The sequence below is a fragment of the Chlamydomonas reinhardtii genome, chromosome 13 (assembly GCF_000002595.2).
Source record: "Chlamydomonas reinhardtii strain CC-503 cw92 mt+ chromosome 13, whole genome shotgun sequence".
Taxonomy (NCBI): domain Eukaryota; kingdom Viridiplantae; phylum Chlorophyta; class Chlorophyceae; order Chlamydomonadales; family Chlamydomonadaceae; genus Chlamydomonas; species Chlamydomonas reinhardtii.
The window spans coordinates 471,709-483,802 of NC_057016.1; the positions used below are offsets into that span (position 1 = coordinate 471,709).

Consider the following 12,094-nt stretch of genomic DNA (forward strand, 5'->3'; position numbering starts at 1 on the left):
CTTGCTACGCATTTATGTGGGCACGGGTGGGAGCCACACACATCGGGACTACGCTTTCCTGCCCCTTGCCATGTTCCATCACGAGCGAGCCGTGCAGAAGCGGAGGCAATCGGTTTCTGCGGATGGCAGGGACCCTGATGCAGGTCGAGGGAAAGGGGTTCTCCTCTCCAGGGAACACAGGCCTGACCCCACACCACAGCATCTCAGGACACTGTCCGTGTTTACATCCTGACCGCCTGACATACGCATATACGGTAGCCGGTTCGTGGTGCGCCAGCCAGCTGTCCGCTCCGCCCAGTGGCCCAGCACAGGCAAGCACAGCTCACGTCCACGTCCAGACTCAGCCAATCCAGTAACTCCGGCGTTCGACCAGCCGCGCACTCCTGCCCTGCCGTTGCCAATTGTGTACCATCTGTTGGGTTCTGGGAATCAGCTGCACCCTACGGGACTTTACCAACCTGCCTTACCACTGTCCCATCGCACGTCCACGTCCAGACACAGCCAATCAGCCGTTATGCAGCAACCAGGTATTTACCGAATGCCGTGCTGACCACTAACCAGACACCGGCCAGTCGCCACTTGCACGCTCGCGCCGCTACTTGCGCGGCACGCCCGCATCGTCTCGCCCATGCCTGTCTTCTACGAAGAGCTCCACGGGGTCTCCACGGAGCTCTCCCAGTCTGCTGGCGTGTGCCTGTGCACCTCCTGCCATGGTCACATGCCACCCTGGTTCATATTCTTAGGCTGAAGCACAGGCGTTTCACTCCACTACGCACATTAGTGTGAGCGATGATAGTGCAACCACCCATGCCTAGCTTCACATGTCCTTCAACCCATTCAGCTACGGAGCTATCTTGCATCACCGCGTGCCCATCACCCCATCACATCCTGCAATTCGTCAAGGTCACGTGTCTTCGCGTGATGTACCCGCCTGGTCTTCCTGCAACTAGCCATTGCCGGTACACATGGAACCTCAGCCAGCGTCATATCTCGCAGCTGGTCGTTGACTTCACACGTTGCGCTTCAGCGTGCGCTGCTTGGTGGCTCGCTGCACCACCTTCTCCTCAACGGGCAAGCCCTGCGCGGCGAGGCGACAACCGCAAATGATCCGGCACATCGCACGTCAGGCAAAAAAACGTATGGCGTAAAGCGGCGCAGCTCAAACAACGCGCACAAACACGTTGCCTGCGTGCCTACTGCCCTTGTGCCCTCGCACACAACTACCGTAAGAGCGTAATCTCTGCTCACCTTGCGCCGCCGCACCGCATCCACCAGCCTCCGGGCCAGGTTGGTGAGTCCGGAGCCGTCCTCGCCGTGCTCCTCGCGCTCCTCCTCCGTGGTGGGCACGAAGAAGGGGTCCACCTGTCACAGACGGCACACGGCGCACATTGGGGTTTAAAGGAAGGAGTTGTTGATGTCTCAGAGAGTCAGTACCGTACAGCAGGAAGGCCAGTGGGCAGGGGTTTGGATGTGGGCTGCCACGACTGCCGAGGCGATGCATGATGGAGAAACGACAGGAAGCCGATGCCCCTGATGCCGACGCCCCCATCGGCCCACCTGGAGCCGTTCCCAATGACTCAGCATGAGGGATGCTGACGCCGCGCCGCTGCTCTTGCGCCGCATCTCGTCCGCCAGGCCGAATGAGGCCTCCGCCGGCAGGTAGCAGCTCACCTGTGCGCAGGCGGGGGCGCGGAGGCGGAGAGCGCGGGGAAGCACGTCTTCAACCGGGTGAGGACTCATGGATGCTATCAGCCTATCACGGAGACTAGCAGGGCAAAGAGATGGTGACATGTCGCGCAGCGCGCTCCCAGCCGAGCGCCGGGATATGCCGCACACGCGGGCACGGGCGCGATTCCCCCACGATACCTTCTCTATCGCACTCCATTCCGCGACCAGCCCCGATGACCCGCACACGCACACGCACACGCACACACGCAGCCGCACCAGGAATGTGTCGCTTCCCTCGCGCATCTCCTCGCGCAGGATGCGAGCCCGGCGGCGGTTGAGCACCGCGTACATGCCGCTGAGCGCCTCGGCACTGGCGGTCAGCTGCGCGGGTGGTGGGATGATGGTGGGTGATGGTGGACAAAACATTAGCACAGTGCGGGGGTCAAGCAGGGCCTGACAATGTGACAAACGCGAGGTCAGAATGACCATGAACAAGCAGCGGCTTGTTTCGCAACAGCTGCCACATACAAGATATACCCCTCGGATACGGTCAACCCCCGCAATTCCAACTCGATTCCCATTCCTGTCTCCCTATTGGGTTGGGTTCAGTTTGGACTGGTATCTACAACCCCCACTCCCGTCCCTTTCCCCACTCCCGCTCCCACCTGGCACAGGTACTGCGCCTCCACCAGCCGCGCATCCGCCTCCATCACCGCACTTCGACAGGCCAGAGCCACCGCCGTCATCACCTGTGCAACACACCAGGCAACGGCGGCGGAGCACGTGAGGACGGTCCACAGCAGTACAGTACCGCTTTGTCAGGCTGGGGGCACGAGGCTTACTGGAGAGCGAATCAAGACCCGCATGCACACTTCGTCCGATTGTGCCCTCTGAAGCGCGCACGCGCACACGCACCTGTCCCGAGAATGGCCCGTACACGTCCTCTTGCAGCTCCAGACGTGACGCCCAGTCTGCCGCCGCTGACGCCGACGCCCCGTCCGCGCCGCCGTCCGCCGCCGCCGCCGCCTCATCGCCGCCTGCTGCTGCTCCTTGCGATGACGCGGGCTGCTGCAGCCGCACCTCGAGCTCGAACGCAACGCCCCACAACGGCTCTTCACACAGCGGCCCTGCGCACAGCAGGGCCGCACGCAAACGTCAAATGCCATACACACACGTCAGGTTGCCCGCCTCATCCCGGCGCTCCTGAGCAACCATGAAATCATGCAACGCCCCCTGAGCCACTGACGGCATCTGCTGCTTTCTCCGCTGCGCTCACTAACCTAACAAGCTCCCCAACCCAGCCCCTGCAGCCTCCCTGTGCCCAACCCTCCTGCTGCCCCCCACCCCCCTGCTGCCCTCTGATTGCCTGCTTGTATCCCGTTCCCAATGTCCTAACCTTGCAACCCCCCTGCCGCGCCCCCTGCTGCCCCCCCGCCGCCCCACCTGACGAGGTGGCCAGCTGGAAGCCCGCCACCACGCCCGACTCCACCGACGACACCATGTGCCGCACCGCCTCCGGCCACTGCTCCGCCTCGTCAGCGGCACCCGCAGCCGCACCCCCACCGGTGCCGTTCGTTTCCGAGCCCGAGCTCGAGGGCACCAGCCCCAACGAGCAAGCCGCCAATGGGGATCCAAGCCGCAGGTCTAGCCGGGCCACGGGCGCCGGTGCCGCTGCGCCGTCGGCCAGGTCTGTGGCCGTCGCGCCGGCAGCGCCGGCCTCCGCCGCGGCCACGGCCGCGGCGGCGCCGGCGGCGCCTGGCCCCACGGTTTTGCTGGTGACCTTGGCGGCGCGGGTCACAGCGCTGGCGGGCACTGAGAACAGACTGCTCTCCGCGTCCGCCGGCGGCGCGAGCAGCAGGTTGGGTCCGATGCGCTTGGGCCCCAGCAGCCATGCCCGCTGCGCATGATGAAAACGACGAAAGGGTCGGGTAGGGCCGTGTTCAGTGAGAATCCCCAAACTAGCCTCCGGAGTTTGTGTAACGGGCCGAGCATCCAGAGTGCCCAGCTCACGCAGCCTCCTAGTGCTGGCCCCGTGCACCCACTGCCGTACCAACATTGCGCCTGTTGCCGTCCCGGCTTACAACGGCACCCAACCGCCTTTAGACAGGTTCCAAAGCACCGCCCCACCCCACCTGCAACAGCTGCTGCAGCCGCGCCTCCTGCAGCGGCCCGGCCGCCCGCGCCTGCGCCGCCAGCTCCGCCCGCAGCGCCTCCAGCTCAGCGGCCATGGCGGAGGCGGAGGTGGCGGCGGCAGCTGTGTGGGCATGTGCACACACATATAGACACAAAAACCGCATATGACTGTCATGTCAAGGATACGGTTACAAAGATATCGTTTCGTCTGGCGCAACATCAACAAATCGACATCTTTGCCTGCAGGCCCCAGCGCGCGCCGGCACTCACCGGCACCGTTGCTGCCGTCCTCCTTGACGCCGTCCCTGCCCTCGCCGTCCACTAGCACACGCCGCAGCAGCTCCGGCCGCCCGTCCAGAGCTCCCGCCAGCCCGCCAGTCAGCGGCAGCGCGCGCACCCGCACCACACAGGCGCTGTTTGGCGTAACCGCCTCAACCACCCGCACCGGCTTCAGGCCGCCCACCTGCGCGAGCGGCGTACGTCCGGAGCCGTGGGGGTGACCGTGACTGTGTCCTTGTCCGTGGGTTTGCTGGGGCTGGTGTGTGCGAGCGCGCGGTGCGGCTTTGGAGGGCTTGGTGTCTGACACGCCGCGCGCTTGCGGCGCCTAAGCGGACGACAGACGAGCACCAGCACCGTCGCCAGCACCGGCAGCGATGATGCAACACCAGGCAGAGAGGAAGCGGCAAGTTGGCAGCACCGCAAACACACAAGCAAGGGCAGGTGCAAGCCGCATGAAGCGCACCCACACCGCTCCGATGTTTCCCCTGGACCGCCCACTTTCCAGTCTGCGCACACTTCAGGCTGCTGTGTACTCGCTCGCGGCCCGCTGTGTGGTTCCGCACGCCCGCCCCCCCACGTCCCCCCCACACCCCACGTCCCCCGCCCATCCCACGTCCTCCGACACATCCCACGGACCCCGTTTGGGTTTCGAAATGAATACCACCCCCTGTACCGCTTTTCCAAACATCCTTGCAACCCCCCCCCCCACACACACACGCCCCACGCACCAGGCCTCCCAGCGGCGCGCTCTCCGGCAGCTCCGAGGGGCAAAACACCGTCTCGCGGAACGCCACCAGCGGCGGAGACACCTGCGCGGGCGGGGGGGGGGGGGGGCGGGGTGGCCGGCGCGATGGCAATAAGCATGATGACGGGGGGTTTAAAGATACCAGCCCAAACTTAACCGAACCCAATGCAATAGGGGGTGGTTGTGAGCGGGACCAGGCCACTTGCGTACTCCGTGCGATCCTCATCACGCCGATCTGAAATCAACAGATGGTCCTGGCACATTCGCCCATTACTCGCCCAGCGCCACAGTCCTACCCCAGGGGCTTGCATCCCTCCCTCCCTCCAATGACCTTCGATGCCCTCCAATGCCCTCCAATGCCCTCCCCTCCCCTCCCTCCCTCCCCTCCCCTCTCCCTCCCTTCCCGCCCTCACCCGCAGCTCCACGCGCGCGAACCGCTCCGTGAGGTCCTTGATGCAGGTGCCCAGGTGCACCTCGCCCGCCGCGCCCAACACGTGCTCGCCGCTGTCCAACACGCTGATCTGCAGGGGGGGGGGGCGGCGGGTATGGCGGGTATGGCGGCAGGGCGTATGGGTGCATGGGTGTATGTGTGTGTGTGTGTGTGTGTGTGTATGTGTGTGTGTGTGTGTGTGTGCATGGGTTCGTGGGTGCATGGGTGCGTGGGTGCATGGATGTGCTGGAGAGGACAAGCGTGTGCGTGTGTGCGTGGGCTGTGTACAGGGTGTGTGTAGAGGGGGTGTTGGGGTGTGTGTGTGGATGTGTAGGGGGTGTGTAGGGGGCGGCTGGGTCCTGGGGGCACCAGCAGGACCAGCCGTGCATGCGACCACCCGCACATGCCAATGCCAATGCCAATGCCGTACGCCACATTTTAACGCGCGCCGCAATCTGCCACGCCACATATCGCCCCCGACTTCTTGCTATTGGTCTGGGGCACATACCCCGCATATCCCGCCCGCCCCCGCCCCCCCTGCCGCCCCGCCCCGCCCCCCCGCCCCCGCCCCTCCCCCCCCTCACCTCCACGAAGGGGTCTGCCCTGTTGAGCAGCTGCAGCCCCCGCACCAGGGCTGGCAGGTCGGAGGGGTGGGCTGGCTCCACAGCCACCTGAGGGGGGGGAGAGGGGGGAGAGGGGGGCAGAGGGGGCGGGCAGTCTGGTGTGTGGGTGCATGTGGGGCCAGGGTGTAAATTGTGAGGCACGCGGATACGCAGCGTGGTGTGCGGGTTGAGGAGGCGGGGGGGGGGGCGTGTGGAAACTTGGAGGTGGGGCCAGGGTGTAATACCGGTAATTAAGACGTTCAACAGTGAAACAGCGCACTCATGTACAGCGCACTCATGTAGTCGCCCGTCAGTATCGTAGCCCTCCTCCCAGCTGTTCCCATTGGACGTCGGCGCTTCAAACTCTTGAGTTATTGACCCCCTCTTTCATGGGCGGCTATCTCCCCCCCCCCCCCGCCCCACCCGGGCTGCCCACCATGACAATAGCCGCCGCCTGGAACATGAGCGGCGCCAGGGGCCGACATGCGGGCGTGGAGGCCAGGGTGGCGGACTTGAGCACCGCAGTCTCCAGACCCGCAATGGCCAACACATTGCCGGCGGGCACCTGGCGGGAACGGAGCAGGAGCAGGAGGGGAGGCAGAGGGGACGCGGAGGGGAGGCGGGCAGGAAGGTTTCCAGGAGGCGGGGGAAAGGCGTGTGTGTGCAGGGGACCAGCGCAAAGTGGTTCGCAGGGCCGATGAGGGACGGTGTGATGCGTGGGGCTGCCAAGCGTATACCGTATTCTCTCCCCAACTAACACAGTCACAGTCACACTTGCACACACACGCACACGCGCACGCACAGGCACACACGCACACACGCACACAGTCACACAGTCACACGCACCTTGTCCACCCGCTCCAGCGCGCGCCCCATCATCATGTACACGCCACCCAGCACCACACTCTGCCGCTGCGCCGCCGGGCTGGCGGGGTTGTAGGCGCCGCTGAGCACGTGCACGCGCTGGCCGGGCCGGGCCACGCCGCTGTACACGCGGCCAAAGCCCAGGAACACCTGTTCAAAGACACGGCGAGATTGGCAAGGTGCAACGGACTAATGCGGCAGGACTACGAGGCGGTGCGCCCTATATTCCACACAGGCCCAAACAGCCCCGCACCATCTTTCTGTGTCCATCCTTCTTGTCTCCTTCCCCCATCCTTGCCACCTCCTCTTCATCCTCCCCCACCCTCCCCTCTTGCACCCACCTCGTCGTGCCCCGGTGCCGTCACCGGCGCCGGCTCCCCGGGCGCCCTGGGCAGCAGCCCCACCGGCACCGCCACCATCTTGCTCACATACACCACCAGCGGCGCCTCCTCGCCCGCGTCACTGCTCGCCACCGCCGCCTCCACGCGCGCCAGCTCCGCCGCCGCGCGCTCCGGCAGCCCCGGCGGCGGTGGGCCGCCCGGCGGGCCGCCCAGCAGCCGTGGCGCTCGGAATGCGGCTGCGGCTGCGGGGCTGGGCAGCTGCGCGGCCGCCATGCCCAGCACCGCCTCGGACAGCGGCAGCCAGGCGCGCAGCACGGACTGCGGGCACAGGGCGCAGTGCGGTGTGGTGTGTGTGTAAGGTGGTGTGTTAAAGAGCACAAGGAGAACGTGTGTAAGGTGGTGTGTGTGCGACAGGTTGGAGGGGACATCGCAGGGGGGTGGATTGCGCATTTGACCCTGCCATGCCGCATGGCTCATTTTGCAACCGACTGACTCGCCGTACCCATCCTCCGCTGCGCCCACCTCGCCTCGCCCCGCACCCTCCAGCCCCCATCCACCCCCACCGCACCCCTGAACACCTCACCAATCTTGCTTTCTTCGAGATTGCAATGAACCACCCCCTCCCGCAACCAGCCCACCCTAGCCCCACCAGCCCACCCCATCTCCACCTCCATCTCTCCCCGCGCCTCTCACCCTCAGCGCCTGCCTGGGGTCTCCGTGCTCCAGCGCCTTGGGCGGCACCAGGTGGGACAGGCCGCGAGACCGCACGATGGCGCCCAGCGTGCCCGCCACGTCCTCGCCCGCGTCACACACCGTGTAGGCCTGCAAGGTTGCGTGAGTATTTGTGTGTGTCACACACAATGTCAATCATCACCGTAGCACCCTTTACACAACACCGCAACACCACATGCACAGCCTGCTATTCATCGTCTCCTTCGGCTTCCCTCCCACACACCACGCACCGCACACCGCTTGCCTCGCACCTTCCAAATGGGCTCCAGCGCGAACTGCACAAACATGGGCTTGAGCGCCTTGGAGCCGCCGCCGCGCTTGTTGGCGCGCACCACCCGCTTGTCCTGGGCAGGGGCGAGTGGGCGTGCATGCAAAGCGGGGGGAGTGGGGGAGGGGAGCGAGGGAGGTGTGAGACGGGGCACGAGCGGGAGGATCGAGAGCATCAGTAATGGAGCCAACCATGCCTGCCTGGCACCTGCCTACCCGCTCCAGTCGGAGGGCAGTTTGACCCAGCCGGTCGGTGTGACCACATCAAGCCCTCACACCTGCCTCCCGCGTCAACACCCCCCGGAGCACACGCCACGCAAGTGGCATCCCCCCGTTTGGTTTCGGCTGGTATTGACCCCCCCCCCACCACCACCCCCACCCCACCCTCGCCCACACCCCTCGCCCCACAGACCCACCTTGGGGCTGAACGCCCAGTCGCCCCACAGGCCGCGGACCAGCGCCTCAGGCTTGCAGCCCAGCTTCTCCGCATACCTGCAGTTCAGGGAGCAGCGGAAGTAGCGGCATGAGCAACAGCAGCAGCAGCTACAGCAGCAGCGGCAGTAGCGGCAGCATCACACCCCTACCTTTCGCCCCTTCTTGCATGCCCATCTTTTCTTGACAATGGCTACCCCACTTCGTCCCGCCCTTCTCTCCCTCCCTCCCCTCCTCCCTACCCTCCTCCCGCCCACCACACGCACACACACACACACACACACACACACGCACACACACACACACACACACACACACAGGACCCACATCTCCGCGAACTGGCTCAGCCTGAACGCCCAGCCGTCCGCCGCGCTGCCGAACGCCACCGAGCCCGCCACAGCGTCAAAGGCGTCGCCCTCCTCCGCCTCCGCCTCCTGCTCCTCACTGCAGGGGGAGCAGACGCAGTGGGCGAGGTGGGAGGGATGGGAGTGCGGTTGGGGGCAGTCTGTGTCGCGGCACGACGTGTGACCCGGCCCGGCCCGCCGCACCACCGCAGCGTCATCCCGTTCCCTGATGCCACTGTCCGGTGAATGACGTCTGCCAGCAGACGTGTGCCTAGCGCCCTCTCCAGCCCCTCCCAACCCCTCCTTTCCCCATCCGTGAAACCACCACCACCACCCCTGGGCGCCCGCATACTCCGCACCAAACTCGCAGCATGCACACCGCCCTTCAGGACCGCTACCCCCCTGCCCCCCGCGTGCCCCGCCCCGCCCCGCCCCCGCCCCCGCTCACGCCTCGCCGCTGGCCTCCCCTCCCGCCGCCCGCGCCGCCGCCGCCGCCGCCTCCGCCTGGTCCGCCCGCGCCGCCTCCAGCGCCAGCACGGCGTCCGCCTCGCGCAGGTACTTCTCACTGGCGAAGGCGCTCCAGATCATGTTGGCGTGGGTCACGATGTCGCGCAGCCGGCCTAGGGGCGGTGGGCAGCAGGTCACGCCGGCATGCAGGAGGTAAAAAACACTTCAAAAGCTGCGTGTTCATTTGCGTTTGTGCTGTTGAGCGGCACACGTGCACGCCGCTCAGCATCAAGCATGCGCGTCCCCGTCCTGCACCATTCACCCATCTCCCCCAGCCGCCCACCCTCCTTCCTTCTCTCCTCCTCCCCTCCTCCGCGCCGCCCCTCCTAACTGCCTCCCCTCCTCCCTCCCGCCCCTCCCTCCCGCCCCTCCTCCCTGCCTCCCGCCCCTCGTCCTTTCGGCTGCCCCCCTCTCCTCCCTCCTCCCCTCCCCTCCCGCCCCTCCCCTCTCCTCCCCTCCTCCCTGCCTCCCGCCCCTCATCCTTTCGGCTGCCCCCCTCTCCTCCCTCCCGCCCCTCCCTCCCGCCCCTCCTCCCTCGCCTCCCGCCCCTCCCTCCCCTCCCTCCCGCCCCTCCCCTCTCCTCCCCTCCCCTCCCGCCGCCCCCTCTCCCCCCACCCCCTCACCATAGGCCTCCTCGGGCGACATGCGCAGCTCCAGTATAAGGCGGTCCAGCTTGTTGATCATCAACACAGGCCGCACCTGCAAGGGGGGGGATTGGGGTGGCGAGGTCACCTGGTGGGCAGGGAGCGTGGCCGTGTGCAGTGCGGCGCGGGCACAACTCCGGTCTCTCCAGCCTGCGCTGGCGCTTTTGCACCGGTGCCTGCGCCCCGCGCCCCCTCCTCATTCCCACCCACCCCAATCCCCACCCCTACCCCCATCACCCTCCCCACCCGCCCTCACCCACATCCCCATCCCCATCCCAACCAACCTTCCCTCATCCCCACCCCCGCCCTCACCCCACCCGCAGCCCCACCTTCTCCTCGTACGCCTGCCTCAGCACCGCGTGTGTCTGGATGCACACGCCCTCCACTGCGTCCACCACCACCAGCCCGCCGTCGCACAGGCGCGCCGCCGTGGACACCTCGCTGCAGAAGTCCACGTGGCCGGGGCTGTCGATCAGGTTGACCAGGTAGCCGTCAGACAACTTGGCGGCGTCTGGGAGCGACTTGGGGCCCTGTTCGGGGGGTGGGGGAGGGAGGGAGCAGGGTGAGGGAGGGGGTGAGGGAGGGAGAAAGGCGGGAGGGAGGTGGAATGTCTTGGTGGTTCAGGATTGTCGGTGGTGAAGATTTGCGCTGCGCGGTTTGCAGGACGTTTGCCGCTCTCCTGACCCGGCCCTACACGACGGCTTGGCCTCGCCCCAGCCAACGCCCAAACCGGCGGCCACTCCTATTTCCAGCCACCGCCCATCTCCACGCCTGCTCCCTCAGCTCCGCCTTCTCCCTCTCCCCCCTCCCAGCCTTCCCCCAGCCTCCCCCCCTCCCTCACCTCGGGCCGTGTGGCCGCGCCCGGCACGTACAGCAGGCTGATGGCGCTGGCCTTCATGGTGATGCCGCGCGCCTGCTCGTCCTCGCGGCTGTCCAGGTAGCGCAGCTCGCCCTGGGGCGGGGGAGTGGGGGGGAAGTGGGGGAAGTGTGTGTGTTAAAAAACGAAACGAAAGCCCGCCCAAGTGTGAAGTGTGTGTGTGTGTGTGCGTGTGTGTGTGTGTGTGTGTGTGTGTGTGTGTGTGTGTGTGTGTGTGTGTGTGTGTGCGGGGGAAGAGGGAAAGGGGAGGAGAGAGGACGTGTGGGTGGGACAGAGAAGAACGTCGACAGGTCACAGGGAGCGTGAGTAGCATAAGGAGGGAGGGGCGGGTCCGCCATGTGGGTTGGGTTGGGTATGCCGTATGCGTCCCAACTCCCTGCCCCCGTCCTTCGGCAGGCTGCCTGGGGCGCCCGACCGCCTGCTACTGCCTGCTACTGCCTGCTACTGCCTGACACTGCCCGCCACTGCCTGCCACTGCCTGACACTGCCTGACACTGCCCGCCTGAGCAACCCCCTGCCCGGCTGCCACACCTGCATGCGCGGGTGGATGAGGCCATTGGACCCGATGAGGTGGTCCGACAGCGTGGTTTTGCCGTGGTCCACGTGTGCCAGGATGCACAGGTTGCGCACGCGGTCCTGAGGGGGGTTCGTGCGGACGCACACACGTGTGTGGGTTCGTGTGTGCATGGGTGCTTGGGGGGGGGGTCAGGGTGTTGCAGGGGATGCTGTGCACTGGTTATCAACGGAGGGGATACAACACGTAGGCAGGCTGGGATAGGTGGTAGCGAGGTGCATGCTCTGGCGTGACCTGGCAGCTGCCGTGCACCAGCGTGCCGGCCAGACGGCTCCGTGTGACAGCGCACCGAAACCCGGCTGGGCTTCGTTAGCCCCACCCCTGTGCACCTGCTTGGACTGCAGCGCCACTAGAAGCTCCGTGCTAACATTCATCTTGAATACCACTGGTAGCCAGTTAACAGCAGTTCAGCTGTATTTGGCTTTCCTTCAGGCCGATGAGAATTGCTCCGGCGAATCCCGTGCCGGCGCCGCGCCGCTGAATGGCAAAGATGAATTAGCTCAAGTCTAATGGCAGCCAGTATAACCTGTCGTTAATAGTTTCGTTCAGGGCCGAGTGTCCAAAAGTCAGTGTCAGGCAGGAAGATTCGGATGCTATCTTGGCTATGTGCACTTCGTAATGTCCGTGGGCATTCTTCTTGTCCAATCATCAATTT

At 65.8% G+C, this 12,094-nt stretch overlaps 1 protein-coding gene across 1 annotated transcript; it reads right to left on the reverse strand.

Moving 5' to 3' along the window:
- Positions 1-39: 39 nt before the first annotated feature.
- CHLRE_13g564950v5 (uncharacterized protein) lies at positions 40-12,085 on the reverse strand. The gene is made up of 25 exons (XM_043069246.1): positions 11,769-12,085; positions 11,397-11,501; positions 10,830-10,940; positions 10,318-10,518; positions 9,968-10,043; positions 9,286-9,457; positions 8,821-8,937; positions 8,478-8,553; positions 8,046-8,138; positions 7,756-7,884; positions 7,063-7,380; positions 6,704-6,871; positions 6,294-6,422; positions 5,840-5,926; positions 5,239-5,346; positions 4,809-4,889; positions 4,072-4,264; positions 3,801-3,922; positions 3,112-3,565; positions 2,584-2,795; positions 2,334-2,417; positions 1,945-2,049; positions 1,558-1,671; positions 1,249-1,362; positions 40-1,078 (listed from the first exon to the last, which is right to left on the reverse strand). The coding sequence occupies exons 1-25, from the start codon at positions 11,811-11,813 to the stop codon at positions 1,010-1,012; spliced, it is 3,483 nt and encodes a 1,160-aa protein (XP_042917221.1). The 5' UTR covers positions 11,814-12,085; the 3' UTR covers positions 40-1,009.
- Positions 12,086-12,094: the final 9 nt, after the last annotated feature.